Raw genomic sequence first — 24,878 nt, forward strand, 5'->3', positions numbered from 1 at the left:
TGTCAAAGCTCATTAAATCTCTACTTCTGCCTGTATTCTGCATTATTCAGACATGGACCCTGCCTCTGACATCTCGGATATTTTGTGATCTCACCTGTTTGGGTCATCGGCCGCACACGGCCGCTCAGTGCAGTGGCTGAATGAACGTCCATCTGAGCTGATGGATCGCTGGTAGTAGTCCATCTGAAGCTTAACTGAACTTTTGACCTCTTTCAAGGCCGGTCAATGCACGGTCAAATGGCTGTGTACGGCTAGTGAAAGTATGGCAAGCCATGTTGCCATATAATTGGACCATCAGCTGCGCGCGTTCGCAATCAAAGGCCCGACCCAGCCCACACATTAAGCACATTTTTATGGCCCGGACTGACCCTAATCCGGGCGGGGCGGGCTCTGGGTTAGAAATGACAGCTCTAATCCATACCATGGTAAAACAGTTTAAACTCTGCTCCAATGTTGCGAGCCTTGCTGCCCTTCCACTTGGTCTCTTGGCCACATAAAACATTTGCCTTCCTTCTCTGCATCATGTCAGCCAGCTCTCTATCTTTGCCTGTCATTGTCCTCACATTTAGAGTTGCAACCCTCAGTCCTACATTCTTGACTCTCCTCTTCTCCCTCTATCTCTTGACACGTTTCCCTCCTCGTGGTCTTCGACTAACAGCAGCACAACTTCCACTGGCACCCTGTTTGTCAACAGCACCAGTGGCGGTCATTGTTAACCTGGTTCTCAACCGATCCAGTATGCTGTTGCTAGATGAACTTGCATATTAGTTTTGGCAAAAGTGTTTTCCACAAGATGCTCTTCCTGACACAACCCTCACCATTTACCGGGGCTTGGGACCGGCACAAGAGATGCACTGGCTTGTGCTCTCTTGTGGATGGTGTATTATTCTTGAATAGACACTTGCTTATTTATTTGCTTATTCACTTTTACTCACATTTAATTTAAAACTGCAGATTGTGTTGTAATTTTTTGATATGTTGTCAAATGTGTTTATGGGTTTGTGTGTTTTAATGTCTTTTTTTTGTTTATTCTTCTTGTTACTCTCGTTTTGACCACCATCTCTTCTCTCCAGCCTCCCAATGACCCACACGGTATCACCAAAGAGGAATTAATTCTGGCACTGAGGGCCGTCCTCACAGGAACTCCTAAATTTGCAGAGGTAGGGCAACATTTTTTTGCCTACCACCAAAAGGCAAAAAGGAGATTATGTTATGTGTATCTGTGATTGCATGTCTATTGGCAAAAAAACATGAACCAGAGCACAGATTATATTGAAACTCTCAAAGCAGACAGTAAATTTACATCCTTATGTGGTGAAGTTTTGGAGTTAGCCACAGTCAAGGTGACCGCCAGATTTAACCAACATTAGCAAGTACAAAAATGGCTTTAACTCTATCAGTTTTATAGATAGTGAGGTTAAATTTGCTGTGCTTGTAGATGAGTCATTCTTAACACATAGCAGTAACAGAATGTGCAACATCTGCAGTGTTTCCCTTACCATTATTCAAGGAGGGTGGCCTGCCTTGTCAACAGATTGAGTGTCCTGCCTAACAAATCCCCCACCCCACACGCAGTTCCTCTACAAGCTCAGACACCTGTGATAATTAGTTTGACCAATTAAAGGATGGATGTCCCACAATATTAAGCAGGCTACAGGTTTTAAGCAATATGGGGAAGAAAAAGTATCTCTGTGGCTGAAAAGTGTCGAAAAGCATTGCTTTGGACAATGTATGAAAACAGTTTGTAAGCTCTATCATCCAGGTAGGTAACAACAAAAAAAGGTTAGATCATGTCATCTGGGCCAGTTTCTTTAAGTGAGAAACATTTTGTCCCCCATCCAGAGGACTTCCTCAGTCTACGGGCTTCCATCCATATCTGTCCCATAGGTAGCCTTCATTACTGTGTTTCAAGCCAATCTCCTGTTGGAATCTCAAAAGTAGACTTTTAACACATGCAGAACACACTCATCCAAAACAATCAATCATCATGTACAACAATCAAATGTTTTAGGCTGGATGGCCGACTGGCTACTCACAGAAACAGCCTGAGGACAACCAAGGCCAAGTGGTTCAGTAAAAGGGTTATAAGCTTATGTAGAAGAACATATATCTGTGATATATTCATAAATTAAACGGATTCTTTCATTTTTCTGGACTGAATAATATCGTGCATTGAATGATTAAATGTAACGTGAGACGTTAATTTTCTTTGACCCATCAAATGAATGTGGTCATTTATTAACAGAATCAAAGTTTAACATCAAACATTTACATTAATTTGACAAAATTGATCACAATAACAGCTTAATTAATTAGCTTTACCATCAGAGACCATACGGCCATGGTATCTGGGTTCAAGCTCTACAACAGACATTTCTGAAAATATCTGGATGATTTACTGGCAAGATAGAAGAGTTTTAAAGATGGGAAATGAAGTTTAAATGGAGAGAGATGGGAAGATGGATGAGGGAATATGTGTCTGTATCGGAACGGCACTCTCCATTAGATCCCAGCTTCGACCTCGGTACACTTAGGTAGCATTAATCGACTCTTTACCTGTAGAAGATGTCTCCACTGGTACGGAGTTCCATTTTAACGCCACCTTTCCAGCGTCTCCGTAGGAACAGCTGTGAATCGTCCGAAGTAGTGACGGAACTTCGTTTGACACACTTTCACCTCACGGGTGGGCTCACATGAGTTGTGAGTCCGTCAGAGGTTCCACTCAGATGTGGAAGATTTCATAATTCCCACGAGACTCGGAAGAACTTCGAATCATGTCTGGAACCTCCTGTTCTCTCCAGCAACTTTTCTGTTCGGTTCTGCTCTCCGAACTGAACTGCTCTCCCACCGCACTGGTTGGAACTAGGAAGTGTCGACATTTAAAGAGTTCTGTTTCCGGTTCATTTGGGAAGTCTTGATTGGCTGAAAAAGCCAACAAGGGGTGTGTTTTTGTGACGCAAGAGGTCACTAGAAGTCAGAAAAACAGAAAAATGTTTTGGAACAGACAGAAAATGTTTTTGAGACAGACAAGAGAAATGTTTAGGCGAGTTGGGAGGAAACAGGTGCCAGCTTCTCTATTTACGTCTGAGAGGATTTAAAAACATGACAGTTCGTTCCAACAAACTTGTTTGCGTTTGTCTCCGACGTTTGACCGACATCACAACTTGCTCATTTCAGACAGAAGATCAAGAAAATTAATAATTACTCTGTAACACATTCTAACTTGATTTCTACTTTGAATGAGGATTAAAAAAAATCATTAACACTGTTTCACAGTTGATTTAAAATGAGTAGTTCACTTCAACATTTAAAAATGGTTTGAACTAAACGCACTTTGATTATCAAGACATTTGTAAAATAGTAATGATAATAAAAAGAGAGTGTTCTTTCAATTGATCAGTGCAGGACACACTTAGAAAGTCTCTGGATGAACTTAATTTTGTGTTTCTGGACTCAAATCAATGAAATACAGTTCTTGTCCCAGGAAGGCCCTCAAGGTCAGGATTTGACCTGAGGCTTAGTTCACTACACTTACAACACTTTTTTTTTTAGTTGCTGTAGGTAACCAAGGAAACCTGGAGTGGACATTCAGTGGTTTGCATATTCTCCTATGAATCAAGTGAAATGGATTTGTTCACATAGCAATAAAAACAGCGCTGGTTGAACTAATATTTCATGGTAAATGGTAAGGGGGGGGGGGGGGATACAAATTAATATTTATTTAAATGTGAGTGGGACACATCCTCTTCACATATAATTAACACGACGCCTATGATGAGCAGGGTAGAGTTTTGTAGTAGCTTTTATGGAGTTGAAGGGTTTCTGTTTGAATTTTCAGTTTCTGTTACCTCTCATCATTGAGAAGATGGACTCAGACATTCAGAGTGCTAAGCTGGACTCGCTGCAGACTCTGGTGAGAAACTCATCTTATAAAATCCAAACAAATTGTTTTGCTACTGCCGAAAGTCTCTAAAAGTAAATATGAATAATAATTTATCTGCTCTTTGTGTCTCTTGTGTTTCAGGCTGCTTGTATGTCACAGTATGAAGAGAAAGATTTAAGAGAATTCCTCGAGGGCCTATGGAGGTCATTGAAAAGAGAGGTTTGTTTGAAATATGCAACAAAATGGAGTTTTTAATCACCTGCTGGGGTCAACCTGATTCAAGATATCCACCAAGGCTAAGCTATCTAAAACCACTAAAGTGACACTGCTTCAATGAGTTTTATACTTATTTAGTTAAAATGGAATTGGAAGTTTTGTTTGTTACCAGTCGAGTCTGAACCCCATTATGTGTTTTTGGAATCCACATTCCACACCAGTTTGATAATCATTGGACAGTGAACTTCGATACTTGTTGCCTCACTACAGGTGTTTCAGACATCGAGTGAGAAGATAGAGTCTGCAGCGCTCGGTGCTGTCACTGCACTGACTTCCTGTCTGTCTCGATCAGTCCTCCGCTCTGACGCTGAAGACACCCTCAGCACCTTCCTGGATCTTATTCTCAGAGGTGAGCTGGACCTTCATTACACAAGTGTGATTAAAACCTGAGAAACATGCATATTACACCACAACAATTAATAAATAAAATGTTTAAGATGTATGAAAATTAACAAGGGAAATTAAGTTGTTGGTATTAAAGTTTTTTATCTTTAACCAGAGTAATTATAAATGTATGTACTGTATATACTTTTTATTTGGTATTTTATTACTTAAACATTGTTATCACCTACCACTAATATATTGTGTTGGCTAATAATTCTTAGCCAACACAATATAGCTTCTATAAGTCAATCGGTTAAACTGATATAGAGCTATTTGAAAGGTTTGATCGAAATAGCTACACCGCGATCATTTCTTTGAATCTTAGTCAAACTAACATGAAAGGGAGTGGGTGATGTGCAGTCCTTCAAAGAAAGCTGGACCTATAATTTGATCATTTGTTCAATAAAAATGTTTTATCTTTGTTTCTGATGATCTACATGTTAGTGAAACTTGCTGTAAAATTTGTCACTCTGGAGAAGGGACTGTAGAGACCAGCATGAAAACCTTGTGTGGCGTTGTTGCAGACTGTAAGCATCATCTGTTTGAGCCTGACCTGAAGCTCGTATGGCCCAGTGCCAAGCTGCTCCTGGCCTCCTGCAGCGCCTCACACAGGGCTAGTTATGTCTTAACAGCCGCCATCATGCCGTCTTTGATCGAGCAGTTTAACAGCAGAACACAGGTAAGACCCATAACTGACAGACATCATTCTGTTTTCCTGGACAGTGGACCCCAAGGACTTGAAGTCTTGCACCTTTGTGACCTCTGCTCCTTGTAGCCTCACTGTTCCACCAGCCTCCCTCTCATTCTTACACATGTACTCTGTCTTACTACGGCTGACTTTCATTCCTCCTCTTTCAAGTGCTTACCTCCACTAGAGCACAACTGATATAGAAACTTTGGCTATCGCCGATAACGATATTGGGAGAGGAAGCCTGCCGCCAATAACTGAAATGGTAAATGGACTGTACTTAAATAGCCCCTTTCTTCCGGGAAGATGGCGCCGGTGCTGGTGGCTTGCCGTTCACCTCTGTCTGTTTTGATGTTTTTTTATTTTTTTGTCATTTTTCTTCGGTGACATCAACTCACTGCTTGTTTATGATCGCCAACAACTTTTAAATATAGTTATCTACTACAAACCCCGCCTTGTTCGACCACTTTGATCAGGGCTCTGGACCCCCACCCCCTCTGCTTGTTGATGTGCCGGTTTACCTGCAGCGCGCGGCGTTTCTGCCTGCCTGAAAACATCGCTGCAGGCACCGTGGAAGACATGCTGGCCGTCTTGTGAGGATTAAAGCCAGCATCAAGCTCTCTGCTGCTGACCATCAGACGATAAACTGTCCATCCGGATGCTTCGCTGACCCACTCATCACCACCCTGCTTCAGGTGGCCAGGCCTGCTACGTGCAGCGGGCACGCCCGCCACAGCGGTCGTCTCCAGTGGAACTTAACCAACTCCGGACTGTCTGCTGCATCATCTCCTACTGACCATCTGCTGGATATTTGCCTGTCCGGGTGCTTCGCTGATCCTGCTGGGTCCTACCTGATCCCCGTAGTCGAGCCTGGCTCGCGCCACGGGCGCGCGCACAGCTGCGGCGTCTCTGGTCCTTGGAGGTGCGCTTCAAACTCCAAAAATCTGAAACAGCTGATCTGTGCTCCGAGCTCAGCTTTTCCTTCAGCTACTGGTCCTACAAAGATTGCTCTGCTGAATGTGAGGTCGCTGGCAAATAAAACCTTCATCTTAAACGACTTTTTCTGCTCCAATGGACTGGACTTCATGTTTGTTATAGAGACCTGGCTCGTCCCTGGTGAGTTGTGTTTTTTCTGAACTTTTGCCAGTGGATTGTGCCTTTTTTAATGCTCCAGGGACTTTTGGTGGGGGGTGGTGGATTATTAACAGTTTTTAAAAAGCTCTGGAACTGCAGACAGCTACAGGCTGTGACATTTCAGAGTTTTGAATTGCTGTATTTTGAGCTGGGCCCTCCAACCCAACACTGTGCAGCCTGATCTACAGACCATCCTCATACAACAAAAACTTCATAAGTGAATTTTCTGACTTTCTGACTGGAGTACTGCTCAATTACAACAGGGTCTTGATTCTGGGAGACTTTAATGTACACGTTTGCTGTCCTGACAAGCCTTTGGTGCAGGAGTTTCTAAATCTGATCCAATCTTTCAACCTTGTGCAAAATGTTGTTGGTCCAACTCATCAACAGGGCCATACACTTGATTTAGTTCTGTCTCACGGTTTATCTGTGGTTAATCTGGAAATTGGGGATAGTATTGTTTCAGATCGCAAACCCATTTCATTTGAAATCTCTGTTATTCATGAGTCTAAATCCCCTGCTCCAGCCAAGAGTTGTCAGATATTTAACTCTTCAACCGCTGCTCTTTTTTCCTCTGCATTCATTACTGATGCTGCTTCAGTCCCTGAAACCTCTGCCTGTATTAGTATGCAGGAGCTGCTCAGTAGGCATGATGCGACCTTCTCTAAGATTTTAGATCTTGTGGCCCTGCTAAAAATCAGGCGACCAAAGCAGGCACCACACCCCTGGTTGAACGCGACCACTCGAGCAGCCAAACGTCTATGCAGGAGAGCCGAACGCAAGTGGAAAAAGGACAAATTACAGGTTTCGTTTATTATGTTAAAAACATGTTTGAAAGATTATCAGAGCATCGTTAAATCTGAAAAGAACAAATACTTCTCCCAAATCATTGCTTCAAACAGTCATAATCCCCAAGTTCTTTTTAATACCGTAAATTCCATTTTAAATGTGCCTCGGTCTGCCAGCATGGAGGCCTCTGTTGACATCTGCAATGACTTTACCAGATACTTTGCTGATAAGGTAGAGTTGATTAGGTCATCCATCCCTCAGTCCACAACTGATCCCTCTGTCTTTGTCCCTTGCTCAGCTGTCTTCAAAGAGTTTGAACCCATTTCACTCCCATTTCTAAACAAAGTCGTTGGTCAGATGAAACCCTCCGGTTCCCCTGCTGACACCATTCCTGCGTCGTTTTTCAAACAAGTTCTACCCACGATTGGACCCTCTGTTCTTACTATTATAAATAGTAGTATTGTGACAAGTGTGGTTCCCGATGTTTTCAAACATGCCGTAGTTCATCCGTTAATTAAGAAACCTGGACTTGACCCTTCGACTTGCTCAAATTTCAGACCAATCTCAAAACTTCCCTTCCTGTCCAAAATCCTGGAGAAAATAGTTTTCATTCAATTAAACAAGTTTTTGAATGAAAACAGAATCTTCAAGATTTTTCAATCTGGTTTTAAGCAACTCCACAGCACTGAAACAGCATTAGTAAGGGTTTGTAACGACATTATGATATCAAACAATTCTGGTCAGTTTGTGATACTTGTGCTCCTGGACCTTACTGCTGCTTTTGATACTGTTGACCACAGTATCCTTATATCACGGCTGGAACAGTGGGTTGGGATCACAGGTGCTGCATTAGAATGGTTCCGCTCATACCTGAGTGGCAGGAGTTTCTGTGTCAAGGTCAGTAATAATGTATCCGCCTCATTACCTCTTTCTTGCGGGGTCCCACAGGGTTCGATTCTTGGACCCCTTCTGTTCTCACTTTATTTGCTCCCACTGGGGTCCATCCTGAGGAAACGTGGTCTTTCATTCCATTGTTTTGCTGATGACTGCCAAATCTACCTGCCTGTGAAACCAGCAAGTGTTTGCTCCATTCACCCTCTGTTAAAATGTCTGGATGACATTAAGGCCTGGATGGCTTCAAATTTCTCAAGTTTTAACAATGAGAAGACTGACATCATTGTCTTTAGCCCTAGCTCAACTGCCGCCACTGATCCTGTCAACCTGGACTCTCTTCAGCCATATCTGAAGCAGTCTGGTAAAAATCTCGGGATGGTTTTAGACTCTGACTTAAGTTTGACAAACAAATCACCTCTGTTCTGCAGAAAAGCTTCTTCCAACTCAGACAGGTAGCTAAGCTCAAGCCAGTATTGTCCAGACCCGACCTTGAGAAACTAGTCCATGCCTTTGTCACGACCTGATTGGACTATTGCAATGCACTCTATGCTGGGATCAGCCAGGCCTCCATCTCACGTCTTCAGCTCGTCCAGAATGCTGCTGCTCGGCTTTTAACCGGAACTCGTAGGTCTGAACATATTACTCCAGGTCTGTCCTCCCTTCACTGGCTCCCTGTTCGTACGAGGATAGTCTTTAAAATTCTTCTGTTGACCTTCAAATGCTTAAATGGCCTCGTACCCCTTTACCTCTCTGAGCGTCTGGAACCTTACGTTCCCTCTCGGGCCCTGAGATCATCTGATCAGCTGCTTTTGGCTGTTCCAAAAACAAGACTGAAGCTCAGAGGAGATCGGGCTTTTTCAGTCATGGGCCCCAAACTCTGGAACAACCTGCCCCCCAACATCAGGCAGGCCACCTCCCTTCCTCACTTCAAATCCCTGCTTAAAACACATTTGTTCTCGCAGGCGTTTCACACAGTGTAAATTGATCTAGTGTTTTTTTAATCTATGACCCTATGTTTCAAATGCTTTTTATTAATTCTTCAGTTATTATTAGTGTATTGTATATATATATTTTTCTCTTTAATTTTACTTATTGATTGTTGTTGTTGTTGTTGTTGTTGTTGTTGTTGTTGTTGTTGTTGTTAAGCACTTTGATAACAGGTTCTGTTTTAAATGTGCTCTATAAATAAAGTTGACTTGACTTGACTTCTATCTGATCAAGATACTCAAAGCGCTTTACACAACAATCTGTGTCCTCATTTACCCGTTCATACAGCACTCTACTAGATCTCTACAAAGCTAATTGAACAAATCATTCTAAAGAGACTGATCAGTGATTTATCACATTCATACACTGATGGGACACACATCAGAGGCAATGAGGGGTTCAGTGTCTTGCCCAGGGACACTTCGGCAAGTGACTGCTGGTGGATTCGAACCCCCGACTCTTGCATTGGAGGACGACTGCTTTAACCGCTCAGCCATAGCCGCCCCTAAATAATGGATGAAAATATTTTAACTTTGTCCACCCCCAAGAATCTAAGTAAACAGCGAGTGGAGCGGGACTGACTTGTTTATTTATTGAGGCTGTTGGCAACCATGAAGCTAAGGAAATCAGATCCACGCTATCCATAGTCCCACAATAGGTTTACAAGTGGTGCACTGGTCATAAAACCAGTCTTCATAATGTGTCTTCACATTTTCTGTCCTCTACTATTTACCATAAAGTTAACAAGTGTGTTACAAAACTATAAATTAATCAAAGAGGTGCCCTTCAATGTTTATTGTTCAAACCAGTAGTTCTCAAACTGCGGTCCCCGGACCACCGGGGGTCCGCGAACCGGTGCTTGGAGGTCCGCAAATAAAATATATATATATATATATATTTACCCTGTATATGTATAAGTATATATATATATATGTGTGTGTGTATATATATATATATACAGGTCCTTCTCAAAAAATTAGCATATTGTGATAAAGGTCATTATTTTCCATAATGTAATGATAAAAATGAAACTTTCATTTATTTCAGATTCATTGTACACCAACTGAAATATTTCAGGTCTTTAATTGTTTTAATACTGATGATTATGGCATACAGCTCATGAAAACCCAAAATGCCTGTCCCAAAAAATTAGCATATCATGGAAAGGTTCTCTAAACAAGCTATTAACCTAACCATCTGAATCAACGTCGTAACTCTAAACACCTGCAAAAGATTCCTGAGGCTTTTAAAAACTCCCAGCCTTGTTCATTACTCAAAACTTCAATCATGGGTAAGACTGCCGACCTGACTGCTGTCCAGAAGGCCATCGTTGACACCCTCAAGCAAGAGGGTAAGACACAGAAAGAAATTGCTGAACGAACAGGCTGTTCCCAGAGTGCTGTATCAAGGCACCTCAGTGGGAAGTGTGTGGGAAGGGAAAAGTGTGGCAGAAAACGCTGCACAACGAGAAGAGGTGACCGGACCCTGAGGAGGATTGTGGAGAAGGGCCGATTCCAGACCTTGGGGGACCTGCGGAAATAGTGGACTGAGTCTGGAGTAGAAACATCCAGAGCCACCGTGCACAGGCGTGTGCAGGAAATGGGCTACAGGTGCCGCATTCCCCAGGTCAAGCCACTTTTGAACCAGAAACAGCGTCAGAAGCATCTCGCCTGGGACTGCTGATGAGTGGTCCAAAGTTATGTTCTCTGATTACAGTAAGTTTTGCATTTCCTTTGGAAATCAAGGTCCCAGAGTCTGGAGGAAGAGAGGAGACACAGAATTCACATTGTTTGAGGTCCAGTGTCAAGTTTCCACAGTCACTGGGGTGTCATGTCATCTGCTGGTGTTGGTCCACTGTGTTTTATCAAGGGCAGGGTCAATGCAGCTAGCTATCAGGAGATTTTGGAGCACTTCATGCTTCCATCTGCTGAAAAGCTTTATGGAGATGAAGATTTCATTTTTCAGCACGACCTGGCACCTGCTCACAGTGCCAAAACCACTGGTAAATGATTTACTGACCATGGTATTACTGTGCTCAATTGGCCTGCCAACTCTCCTGACCTGAACCCCATAGAGAACCTGTGGGATATTGTGAAGAGAAAGTTGAGAGACGCAAGACCCAACACTCTGGATGAGCTTAAGGCCGCTATTGTAGCATCCTGGGCCTCCATAACACCTCAGCAGTGCCACAGGCTGATTGCCTCCATGCCACGCCGCATTGAAGCAGTCATTCATGCAAAAGGATTCCCGACCAAGTATTGAGTGCATAACTGAACATGATTATTTGAAGGTTGGCGTTTTTTGTATTAAAAACACTTGTCTTTCATTGGTGGGATGAAATATGCAAATTTTTTGGGACAGGCTTTCATGAGCTGTATGCCATAATCATCAGTATTAAAACAATTAAAGACCTGAAATATTTCAGTTGGTGTGCAATGAACCTGAAATATATAAAAGTTTCATTTTTATCATTACATTATGGAAAATAATGACCTTTATCACAATATGCTAATTTTTTGAGAAGGACCTTTATATATATATATATATATATATATATATATATACACACAGTATATATATATATATATATATATATATATACCCAGTATATATATTTTTTTTGTGTGTTTGTTTTGTTTATTTTACATGCACATAGATGTTTAACAACCCGTTAAAATACACCAAAATGCTGGAAATTGCATCTACTTTATTCAAACTTTTCTTGGGGAGGACCCCCCATCCTGCCCTGCCGGCCCACTATTTGCGTAACGGCATCATTTACAAATGCTGCCCTGTTACTTGGTCTGACTGCTGCTGTTCTGATTCTGTTCAGTTTTATGTAAAGAGTTTCTGTAATAGGACAGTAGGACCACGCTTTCCACAGAACAACTGTGTCAACTCTTGAAACTGTGCCTGCAGTCAACCTACTTCACATATGGGGAGCAATATTATAGGCAGAAACATGGGTGTGCTATGGGGTCTCCAGTTTCTCCTATTGTTGCCAACCTGTACATGGAGGAGGTAGAAAAGAGAGCCTTGATGTCCTTTTCAGGGACACCACCAAGTCATTGGTTCAGGTATGTTGACGACACCTGGGTTAAAATCAAATCTCAGGAAGTCCAATATTTTACTGACCACATCAACTCTGTGGATAAATACATCAAGTTCACACGAGAAGATGTAAAAAATGGCAAGTTGGCTTTCTTGGACTGTGAGGTCTCAGTCTCTGATAGAGGACATTTGCAAACTGAGGTGTACCGCAAACCCACCCACACAGACCAGTATTTGCAGTTTGACTCCCATCACCCTTTGGAGCACAAGTTAGGAGTTATCAGGACTCTGTATCACAGAGCAGACAGCATCCCCACTAACTCAGGAGCCAGGCAGAATGAGAAATCCCACACAAGACAGGCTCTAGAGCAATGTGGATATCCTAACTGGGCCTTCCTGAAAGCAGAGAAGAAACCCAAACAGGACTCCAGTCAGCCAACAGGTGAAAAGGAGGAACCCAGACCCAGACCAGTGGTCATTCCATATGTTGAGGGAGTATCAGAGAAACTGAGACGTTTATTTTCTAAACATAGCGTCCCAGTGGCTTTTAAACCCCAAAATACATTACGGCAAAGACTGGTTCATCCCAAAGATCCAGTCCCCCGGCACAAACAGAGTAATGTTGTGTATGCTGTTCAGTGTCAGGAGGGCTGTGATCAGTCTTACATCAGGGAAACAAAACAGCCACTGGCCAAAAGGATGGCCCAGCACAGAAGATCAACATCATCAGGCCAGGACTCTGCGGTCTACACTCATCTCCAGGCCAGCACACAATCCCCCCTCCCCCATTAATAATAATAAAATAAATAACTTTAAAAGTGGAATAATAAAAGTGCAGACAGGGATAATGTTTAGTTTTATTTTATTTTTTTTGTTATTCAGAAAAGCAACCGTCTTGTGTATAACTGCATTTCTTTAGTATGCGATGAAGAAAAATGACAAAAGGAATAATAAATTTTTTCCAAGATAGATCAGTTGCATTAATCGTTGTTAAAGAGATGATAAATCTTTCCATCCTGGACATGTTTCAAACTAAACGTTTGACCTTAACTAATACTACAGGTGCCTCCAAGCTTTTCAGCAGACATTCAGAAATACAAACCAGATTCCAAAAAAGTTGGGACACTAAACAAATTGTGAATAAAAACTGAATGCAATGATGTGGAGATGGCAAATGTCAATATTTTATTCGTAATATAACATAGATGACAGATCAAAAGTTTAATCTGAGTAAATGTTACATTTTAAAGGAAAAATATGTTGATTCAAAATTTCACAGTGTCAACAAATCCCTAAAAAGTTGGGACAAGTAGCAATAAGTGGCTGGAAAAAGGAAATTGAACATATAATGAACAGCTGGAAGACCAATTAACACTAATTAGGTCAATTGACAACATGATTGGGTTTAAAAAGAGCTTCTCAGAGTGTCAGTGTCTCTCAGAAGCCAAGATGGTAAGAGGATCACCAATTCCACCATTGTTGCACAGAAAGATAGTGCAGCAATACCAGAATGGTGTTACCCAGCGTAAAATAGCAAAGACTTTTAAGTTATCATCATCAACCATGCAAAACATCATCAAAAGATTCAGAGAATCTGGAACAATCGCTGTGCATAAGGGTCAAGGCCGTAAAACTCTACTGGATGCTCGTGATCTCCGGGCCCTTAAACGTCACTGCACCTCAAACAGGAATGCCACTGTCAAGGAAATAACAGAATGGGCTCAGGAATACTTCCAGAAAGCATTGTCAGTGAACACAATCCACCGTGCCATCCTCCGTTGCCAGCTGAAACTCTACAGTGCAAAGAGGAAGCCATTTCTAAGCAAGCTCCACAAGCTCAGACGTTTGCACTGGGCCAGGGGTCATTTAAAATGGAGTGTTGCAAAATGGAAGACTGTTCTGTGGTCAGATGAGTCATGATTTAAAGTTCTTTATGGAACACTGGGACGCCATGTCATCCGGACCAGAGAGGACAAGGATAGCCCAAGTTGTTATCAACGTTCCGTTCAGAAGCCTGCATCACTTATGGTATGGGGTTGCATGAGCGCTTGTGGCATGGGCAGGTTGCATGTCTGGAAAGGCACCATTAATGCAGAGAACTATGTTCAGGTTCTAGAACAACATATGCTCCCATCTAGACGTCATCTCTTTTAGGCAAGACCCTGCATTTTTCAACACGATAATGCCAGACAACATTCTGCAGTAATCGCATCATGGCTACGTAGGAGAAGGATCCGGGTACTGAAATGGCCAGCCTGCAGTCCAGATCTTTCACCTATAGAGAACATTTGGCGCATCATAAAGAGGAAGGTGCGACAAAGAAGGCCCAAGACGATTGAACGGTTAGAGGCCTGTATTAGACATGAATGTGAGAATGTGTTCCTATTTCTAAACTTGACAAACTGGTCTCCTCTGTCCCCAGACGTCTGTTGAGTGTTGTAAGAAGAAGGGGGGGGGGGGGGCACACAGTGGTAAAAATGGACTTGTCCCAACTTTTTGGGGATTTGTTGACACCATGAAATTTGGAAACAACAGATTTTTCCCTTAAAATGATACATTCTCTCAGTTTAAACTTTTGATCTGTGATTTGTGTTCTATTCTGAATAAAATATTAGATGTTGGCACCTCCACATCATTGCATTCAGTTTTTATTCACAACTTGTTTAGTGTCCCAACTTTTTTGGAATCCGGTTTGTACAACCTCAGTTGAAAACAAAGTCCATGCTCAATAATCCAGGTATAAAATCCAACATTTTTCAGTCAGGTCATCTGGACAGTTTCTTTTTTTGTGCTGAAACATTTTGCCTTTGATCCGGAAGGCTTCATCAGTCAAGGAAACGCACAACAAAACTGATTCTTCCTACAACAGCTTACTCCAAAGTGGAACAAACCAGTTCTGCTTGTGATTAGATGGTCTCTTTGGTACGCCCCTACTCCATTGCCGGCCCTCTTCCTTTTTTACAGTCTTGTCAAACTGGTTGAAAACAACAAAGTCCGTGCTCAATAATTCAGGTATAACATCCAGTCAGGTCCAGATGACCTGACTGAAAAATGTTGGATTGTATACCTGGATTATTGTGCATGGACTTTGTTGTTTTCAACCAGTTTGACAAGACTGTCAGCAAGGAAGAGGGCTAGCAATGGAGGAGGGGCGTACCAAAGAGACCATCTAATCACAAGCAGAGCTGGTTTGTTCCACTTTGGAGTAAGCTGTTGGGGGAAGAATCAGTTTTGTTGTGCGTTTCCTTGACTGATGAAGCCTTCCGGATCGAATGCGAAACGTTTCAGCACAAAAAAAGAAACTATCTAGATGACCTGACTGAAAAATGTTGGACAACCTCAGTCGTACAGATATTGTAAAAAAAAAAAAAAAACAGTGAAATCACCAAACATTATTCAGGATCACCTTGAAGGTCAAAGTGTGTAGCTTTCTGATGACATCATTTGTTACATTTTGATTTGTAACGATCAAAGGGGCTTAAGCCCCAAAGTTTCTAAGAGGATTTCCAGAGACAAAACTGAAACTCCTGCTCTAGTCACATCAATTATGTTTTTATTATTATAGTAAAAGGTTTTCAACGTTTATTCATGTCATATTCATATTTTTAATATTCTGCTGACACTTTGATTGAATCTATTTGTCTCATTGAACAGTGTTCTCACAAACGGACGTTGTTGGAAGTGGTGCAACAGTTCATCCAATCAGTACAATCAAGTCAGTCTTTAGATATTGGTAAGTTCATTCACCACTTCTCTCATTCACTGCTTCTAACTGGGTTTTTCCTACAAAGTGGGTTCCAGTTCCATACCAGAACTGAAGCTAGTTCTTAGCAGGTTTTATGAAAAAATGTTAAAACTTGACAATTTTTAATGTAAAATAATATTTAGATATACCTCCTTTGGGAAGTCAAACCAATTCAAGATGGCCACCGCTGCTAAATTGATTTTGGCAAACACGCAAAAAAAATTTTTTTCATTCAAACTTTATTTATACAGGTTAATCCCATTGAGCCTTGAGGACTCATTTACAAGAGAGACCTGATTTTAACAGAGTGATAACAGTTGACAATCATAAAAGAGGCATACAGCTTTTTTTTCTTCTTTTTTTTACTAATTAAAATAAGATGGCAAAAAAAGTAACTAAAACAGCTAGATTATAAGGTGAATGTAGAAAACTAAAAACAGGAACATGTCTGCATTGGTTCTTGTCAGGAGTCCAACAGATTCTTAAAGTCACTTAGAGAGGTCAAGGTCGAGAGCTTCAGGTCTTTTTGCAAGATATTCCAGGAAACAGGAGCAGAGTAGGAGAAGGCCGCTTTGCCTAGTTCAGTTCGCACTGAGGGAACACTGCAGGTAATAATGTCCTGACAGCGCACGCTGTAGCTGCACTCACGCAGAGACAAGTAGGAGGAGATGTATGAAGGCAGCAAACCAAGAAGTGATTTAAAGATGAAAATGTACCAGTGAGAGAGTCTGCGTGAAGTTAATGATGTCCAGTTAACCAGTGAATACAGGGAGCAGTGGTGGGTACGCTAATCACAGCCAGCTATGAATCTTAGTGCACCATGATAGACAGCATCCAACATCTACATGGTGCTTGTAGGAGCATCATGTAAATTGAGCATGCATCAGGATATCATGTAAATAATTTCACCATAATCAATGGAGGGAAGGAAGGTCACAGTTACAAGGTGTTTCCTTGCATTCAGAGTTAGACTGGAGCTGTTTCTGAAAAAGAAACCCAGTTTAACTTTCAGTTTCTTTACTAGGTTTTCCACATGAAGCTTAAAAGAGAGATGCGAGTCGACCAAGATACCCAAATATTTGTAGGAATCAACAAATTAAATGGGGACATCATTTGAGGATAAAATCGGAGGAAGAACTGCTGGGACTGACTTCCTATTTGAACACGGCATCCCTTTGGTTTTATCAGCATTTAAGACAAGTTTGAGGTGGAACAAATCTGACTGGATGATGTCAAATGCGGAATGCAAAAGCTGGAAAACATTAGCAACTGTTTTAGCTCGACGATAAACAACTGTGTCATCAGCATAGAAATGTATGGATGCGTCAAGGATGCTCTGACCTGCATTACCTATGTAGATTGTAAAGAGGGTGGGTTCTAAGACTGAGCCTTGAGGTACACCATTGTTGACTGTTAAATAACTGGAGGAAGTACCATTATGTTGAACACATTGCCTCTAGTCTGAGAGATGGTTAGAGAACCAACCAATGGTGTGTTCTGAGAAACCGATTTCTGAGAGCTTATGGCACAAGATGTTATGATCCACAGTGTCAAAAGCTTTAGACAGGTCTAAGAAAAGTGCAGCACAATAATCCTTAGCATCCAGTGCTTCAACAATGTCATTAAGAACCTTCAGTTAAGCAGTCATTGTGCTGTGTTGTTTCCTGAAACCAGATTGAAGGTGAGGTAAGATGTTAAATGAGTCCAGGTAATTTTTGATTTGAGAGTTTATCAGTTTTTCTAGAACCTTGACTAACATGACTAACTCTGCCATTGTTGCAGATATTGAGCTAAAGCTTTGTGTGGTAGTAGCTGAGTCATCACCAACACATAATTTAAGGGCTAACAATGCCCCCTCGTCGTTCAGCCTCTGAGCGACCCATGAAAGGAAGGCCTCATGTTTGGCTCCTGAATCTGGAGTCCACTGGGCTGGAGGCTCTTCTTTTGTCTCCTGAGGGACACTGTCAGAAAGTTAAAGGGTTAATTATCAATCCACCCTGATCATAAACTACAGTGGTGCTTGAAAGTTTGTGAACTCTTTATAATTTTCTATATTTCTACATAAATCTGACCTGAAACATCATCAGATTTTCACACAAGTCCTTAAAGTAGATAAAGAGAACCCAGTTAAACAAATGAGACAAAAATATTATACTTGGTCATTTATTTATTGAGGAAAATGATCAAATATTGCATAATTTTATTTTACTGAGCAGCCACGTAATGCTTAACAAGAAGACTTGTTTTATATACTGGCATATTATTTTAGGAAGTAAAAGCACAGTTTTGTTTTATCCAACCTGATGTTTGATCGCAGCCTTTTCTCCTATTTGTGCTTTGCTGGTTTTAGAGGAGAGTGTGTTTTTAGAGTACAGAGCAGCTCTGTGCAGCATGGTGTTCTCAGCTCTCTGTGAGAGTAACTCCAGCCTGTGCATCACTGCTGCTTCTGTGCTCACCTCACTAGCACAGCAAACAGGTGAGGAACAAAACAACCTGCACATTCAGCTGGCCTGTCCCAGACATTTTTAACAGCAGTCCTCACCTTGTTCAGGTCTGTTGGTGGATCCTGATGTCCAGCTGGCTGTAAATCATCTGACCAGACAGCTGCTGACAGAGCAGGACGAGAAAGTCAGGTCAGCTCCTGTTACAGGTTTTCATCATCACCCACTGCAGAATAATAATTTATGTGTATGTTATTACACTATGTCATAAACCATTAAACAGGTTATATTGTGCTTGCTCAGGATGAGAGACTGTGACAAAGTGAAGATTCAACACAATCTGCTGCTTCTTTAGATGGAGAACTTCTACTAACTGGTTTTTATAATGAATGTGAATGTTTCTGTTCAGTGCACTGAGATGACTTCTGTTGTGATGGCGCTTTAGAAATAAACTGAACTGAATTATTGTAACTTTCAAAAAGTAACATACAACTGATTAACTCTGGAATAAACTCAATTTTAGATGTCTGACAGCAAAACTGACAGGGAGAAACAAACAAGTAAAACCCACAAATATTGACCATCAGTTTATTTTATTATTAGGTTAGAGCAGTGCTTCTCAATTATTTTCTGTTAAACCCCCCCCCCCCACACACACACACACACACACACACACACACACACAACTCTCCTCTGCGACTGTAAATAGTATAATTTGTCTATAAAACTGTTATAAGTACACCTCTTCATAACATTGTGTCCTTATTAACATTAAAGGAAAAAAAATATAGATCATCTTACAACTAAGAAAAAATTGATTAACATTACTCTGTAACAGAAACAAATTAAAGTGCATCAATTTGCCTGACAAAAAAAAACATTTTTTAAATTGTAAACATTTTTGACCATTTGATATTGAAAAATAAAATATAATCAATAAATAATAATAAATTCAAATTGAGCAGCAACATTTTAACTCATGAGTGTTATATAAAACAATTTGACCTAAAAAAAATGAATAAAACAATTTGTGCTGATTTTTTTAAAATCAAAATGAGGAAGTCAGGATCAATGAGCACACTCATCGATAAAACTAAAACATTTTATCACCGCGAAAGAAGAAGAGTGGGCAGGTGTCGCTCTCGATTTGAGTTCACTCTTTGTTGCATGCGAGCTGTGGGTGACAAGCGTCCAGAGCGTGATGGACACAAATGTATATATTTTATGTCAGAATGTGCTCTTATTGTGAAAGGGACAGATTATAAAATGATCAGATCAACGGTTGTAAATCATTTGTTTTTCTGAGTTTGTTGGAAGACGTAGAGAATAAATCGAGACTCAAAATGTTTTTTGTCTCTTTCTGCCGACTTCCACAAGAGCGTCATAAAAACAGCAGCTTAACTGAGGAGGTGAATATATTTTGTTAGCAAAGAATATAGTCCTAACATTTATTAAACATTACTTCTCTTTGACAAACATTAATAAAACTAAAACACTTTGTCAGCGCGAAAGAGGAAAGAGGGGCAGATGCCACTCTCGCTTGAGTTTACTCTTTGTTGCATGCGCGTTGTGAGTGACGTCCAGAGTGCATGGACATAAACACATGCAGCGGAGGTGTAGGAGTTTATGCGTCAGCTGCTGAGGGGAGAGACATGGCTCATGCATGGCTCCCAAAACTTTATTAATAGTAAGTCTGAGAGATACGAGCAAGCAGCTGCTGGAACGCACGTGACAAAATGAGAATGATGAAAAGAAAAACATCCCTGCGGCAAAAAAAGCATGTTCCCTGAGTCACATGTGCCCCTCCTGGCATTGCCCCGGCCCCCCCAGGGGTGCGTGCCCCACTATTTGAGAAGGACTGGGTTAGAACATGTCAGAGCAGGGTCCGTGTCTGAATAATGCAGAATGCAGGCAGAAGTTGGGATTTAATGAGCTTTAACGGCCATGAAAGAACAAACACTCCCTCAGCTCTGATGTTCTGCCCCCTTTATCCAGCCGTGCACGTCCGCCGACTGCTAATAATTATATAAGCAGTCAAAGCTTAATTTAAAATGTTGGGGTTTTCGGGTTCAGACCTGTAAATACTGTTCATTCGTCGGGTTGAGTGGGGTTCGAAATGATGGCTACGGGCTGGGGCCGGGTCAGGTCAGATTTTTTGGGTCTGAATGCAACTCTACTTTGTGGGTCAAAGATTATCTATGCTGAGTTCAAGGTCACGTGGTTAAAGATCAAAGTCAAAATAGATTTAATTTGATAACCTCAACCTTTGATAACATAGAAATGTCAAACTTCACAGCACCTTCCTTGTCAACAATAATCTTCTTGTTGCTCCTTGTTTGGGCTGCACAGTGGATCAGTGGTTAGCACTGTTGCCTCACAGTAAAAAGCAGACTACAGTTTCCTCCTACAGTCCACAAACGTGCTTTGTAGGCTGCTTTCAGGCCCAGACCTCCCTTCCAAAAGAGATTTGTGATCTCAATGGGATTTGTCTGGTTCAGTCAAAGTAAATAAATGAATAAAAGGCCAAAGGGTCAAAGGTCACTGTCAAACTGGTAAGCCTTAGAAATTTCAACAAGTCAGTTTTGATGCTTTTCCTACTCTTTCAGCTGATTCTGCTTATTTTACTTTTGTTCTGTTTATTACAACTTATTTGTGCTTCTTACCACTTCTCTCTTAACATATTCAGTTTTCCTTTTTATGTTTCTATCTTGTTTTTTTCCTGCTAATTTCATCTTTACTCTGTATTTTTTATATTTGTTTGCTGTTTCCTCTTTTTGTGCTCTTTTCATCTTGTTTTCATTTTCAACTAGGTGTATTGGTAAATTCAAGTAAACCTTAGCTTGTTCAGCAGCTTTCATCAAATCAAAGACCTTTAGTTGTTCAGTTGTTTATACAGCCATAAATCTAGTTCTTGATTGTTCTGTTTTGTTTCTGTCTCCAGTTCTGCAGTTTTAGAATGTGCCGGAGCCTTAGCAGAGCAGCACCCATTGGCCTTCACCACTAAACTGATCCCAAGGCTGAAGGAGGAGATGTTTTCAGGTGAACATTTGTCAATACTGTGCAGAAATTAACATTTAGACAAGAACAACTTTTGCCAGATGTGAATTGTTTTCATTTGTTTATTCATAGGCCTGTCGCAATAAACAAATCAATTAATCGCATGATAAATGAAAATTATCGACCTCATTTTCATTTATCAGCTTTATTGTTTCTTCGCGTCTCTCTCTTTCTACTGAAGACACTGGATGACAAAAAGCTCAACTCCAGTGCTCTTCACTGACCCCTCCCTTTCTCTTTAAAATTCATTTTAACCATCCAAAATTGTGTTTTTGTCTTGTCAAAGCTCCAAAATTCACGGTTGAAACAAATCAACATTTCTTCTAAAATTTGACAATTACCAATTATTGTTAAAAATCAAACAATATTATCGTTTATCGCAATAATTTCCGAGACAATTAATCGCCCAGCAAAATTTGTTATCGTGACAGGCCTATTTATTCACTCGTTCATTCTTGTGTGCAGTGGTGGGCATGGTTCCAGAAATCCGCTAAGAGCATAGCTGACTTTCCATGTAGCGGATTAGCATTGTTGCTAACTTTGAAAACCTTTAGCAGAATTAACTCCTGCTAAATTTGAATCCGGTTAATCCAAGTCCACAAATTTTATTAATTTTTTTTTAAATAGTTCTCCACATTAAAATCATACAGGACATTAGTGATTTACACAGAGCGATGCTATACTACGCTGTGTGGAGCTAATCACCACCCGGTGATGTCACCACCCTCGCAGTGATTTACTGCCTCATATCTACCTCAGACAGTCCCTGAATCATGGTATCAGTTTACAGCCAATAACAGAGACTTTAACATGAATACCAAATGAAACCAGAACAGGAAAATAACATGAAAAACCCATTTCCACTCTCAGAAACATTGCAAACAGTCAGAAACATTGCACATATAATTCCTACCCAGCATGCTCTGCAATGCTCATACTGTCTCTGGGATGTGACTCTCTCACATCTCATACATCTTTACTTTTATACAGATTTATTACAGAGAGAATACTGATGATGACACACAGTAACTTTGTAGTTAGTTTATAAACATAGTTAACCACAAAGAGGATCTCCAAATTGAGTTAATTCATTTTAGTAAATGACACGAGGGAGACGTCCGACAGACATTGAATGCATCACTCTGCTTCATCACAGCAGAGTTCTGTTCTGCCTCTTTGGTTCTGATGGACCGGATTAATTCCTGAAATTTCACGTCTGAACAGGACATGGACGATTCACATGATTTATGAACCGTTTTGGGTTGTGTTCACTTACAACATGATCACTTCACAGTCGTACAGTGTCAGCAGTGTGTAATAAAAGTGCTTTAGCGTTACCTTTCAATAATTTTTTTAGCTGTTTATTGTTACCTAAGCTAATTTTTTTAGTAGTAAATTAGTGGTTATCTAAGCAAATTTTTTGATTAGCCATGCCCACCACTGCTTGCTTGTTTGTGTGTGTAATAGTATTTATCTAAACTTTCAGTAAGCGTAAATGTAACAACTCTCGGATGAGAGACGAAACGTTTCTACATTTTTTTGTTGATTTGCTTTGTTTTGTTTTTTTTGAATGTCCAGAGGACCAGATTTAACTTTTTTAGAAATGTAACAATAGTTTTCCTCTTTGTTAAAAACACCACAGAAGCTTCTGAGCTACATTCCTGTCCTGCAGTGCGTCAGCAGTGTTTAGCTGCTCTGGCAGCGGTTTCCATCCAACCCAGTGTTGTCCAGGAGAGTGCACCTGTCCTACTAGATGTCCTGAGTTCAGCACATGCAGGTATTCTGTTTGTGTCTTCAGCTGGAGCCGTGTCAATAGTGTTAATGCCCTGTCAACACAAGAACAACTTTAGTGAACACATTCACTTTCAGTGTTTCAGAACAAGAAAACCTTGAAACTCCACTCTTGCATTTTCATTTAAACAGCCTAAACACAACCTTTTAAACACTGTGATGTCACAAAAAAACAAACGCTTCAGAAAAAACGTATAGTACACGTGATTAGATAGATGAATACAGGAAATGATGACGTCACAACAGCATTAAAATATATTAATACAAAAACATCAAGTATACATTGAAACAAGCGCTGATGTCTCCACCACTGACAGGTTTCAACAGTGAATGTAGTTTTGAGATGAGTATTTTTCTGGACTGGAATTGAATGGGGATGAGTAAACCTTAATGGGGGGGGGGGGGGGGGGGGGGGTGTCTCTGAAGTTAGAGAAGGTGGGTCTGTGATCGGAAGGTCGCCGGTTCGACTCCTCGGACCGACAACTTCAAAATGTGGGTGGAAAAAGTGAAACACCCACACCTGCCTTCACCCTCACTTGCCCCACTCTGGGCCCTGGAGCAAGGCTGTCAACCCACCCCATCTGTCCCCAAACAGATCTCTGTTGAAAATGAGTCCTCGAGACTCATGAGACTACCTGGATAAATAAAGGTTAAATTAAAAAATAATATTGTTTTGGGTTCAAATGGGTAGAAGTTGCACTGTAAAAGGAAAGTTTTTTTTTTTTTTTTTTTTCCACAAGGCTACCCAGCATGCTTTGCAGCTCCCACACTCTCTCTGGTTCTTTCTCACAGATGCCAAATTTTCCATTGGTAAGTGCGGCTCCACTCGGCTCTCTTCCTCTTGGTTCTTCTCAGGTGTAGGTGATTTGCCACCACAGTGGAGGCTGCCCAGTATGCCTGCTCTGTGGGCGGGATCATAACTGGTCTTTATTTATTTAACATGCACAGGACCAAAGTGCTGTACACATAATAAAACAGTCATACAATCAGACAATAATAACAACAAAGTCAGCATCACAGCTGGTGTCAAAAGGCCAGTGAGAAGAGATGGGGATTTAAAACAGACAGGGAAGAGTCTGATGTTCACTGAAAGTTGTTCCACAGTTTAGGAGCTGCAGCAGCAAAAGCTGCACACTCAGGAGCAGCTGGTCACATGACCTGAGGGATCCAGAGGGTGTGTATGGATGTAGCAGCTCGAATAGATAGAATGGGCCAAGTCCATTAAGAGCTTTCAAATACTGTATTTTCTGGTGTATAAGTCGCAACTTTTTGCATAAATTTGCAAGTCCTGTGACTTATACACTGAAGCGACTAATATACGTTTTTTTTCTCCATAGTTATAACCCAATTTTGGATTTGAAATGCTCATTCATAAACATGAACCAGTAAACATTACCAGTTGCAGCTGCTAGGGAGCCCTCTAAGCTTATATACCCCCCCCCCCCCCACACACACACACACAAATGTTCACAGAGACATTCATTCATTCAACCTTTATTTATACAGGTAATCCCATTGAGCCTCGAGGACTCATTTACAAGAGAGACCTGATTTCAACAAAGAAAGATGACAACAATGGACAACAGCGACAACAACAAACAATTATAAAAAGTCATACTGCAGGGTTTTTTTTTTTTAACAAATAGGATGGCTAAAAGAAAAAGGTAACAAAAAAATATATATATATGTGTGTGTGTGTATATATATATATATATATATATATATATATATATATATATATATATATATATATATATC

General features: G+C 40.9%; 1 protein-coding gene across 1 annotated transcript in view; it reads left to right on the forward strand.

Moving 5' to 3' along the window:
* Window positions 1-24,878, forward strand: part of mms19 (MMS19 homolog, cytosolic iron-sulfur assembly component) — a 113,290-nt gene that overhangs the window by 66,979 nt on the left and 21,433 nt on the right. The window contains exons 8-17 of the mRNA XM_037691582.1: window positions 1,074-1,160; window positions 3,839-3,913; window positions 4,025-4,102; window positions 4,370-4,508; window positions 5,068-5,222; window positions 15,741-15,819; window positions 18,182-18,307; window positions 18,383-18,464; window positions 21,214-21,311; window positions 22,972-23,106. Of these exons, the coding sequence (XP_037547510.1) occupies window positions 1,074-1,160; window positions 3,839-3,913; window positions 4,025-4,102; window positions 4,370-4,508; window positions 5,068-5,222; window positions 15,741-15,819; window positions 18,182-18,307; window positions 18,383-18,464; window positions 21,214-21,311; window positions 22,972-23,106 (1,054 nt within the window). The remainder of the gene's footprint in view (window positions 1-1,073; window positions 1,161-3,838; window positions 3,914-4,024; window positions 4,103-4,369; window positions 4,509-5,067; window positions 5,223-15,740; window positions 15,820-18,181; window positions 18,308-18,382; window positions 18,465-21,213; window positions 21,312-22,971; window positions 23,107-24,878) is intronic.

This window comes from Nematolebias whitei, chromosome 17 (genome assembly GCF_014905685.2).
Source record: "Nematolebias whitei isolate Nwh7 chromosome 17, NemWhi1, whole genome shotgun sequence".
NCBI lineage: Eukaryota > Metazoa > Chordata > Actinopteri > Cyprinodontiformes > Rivulidae > Nematolebias > Nematolebias whitei.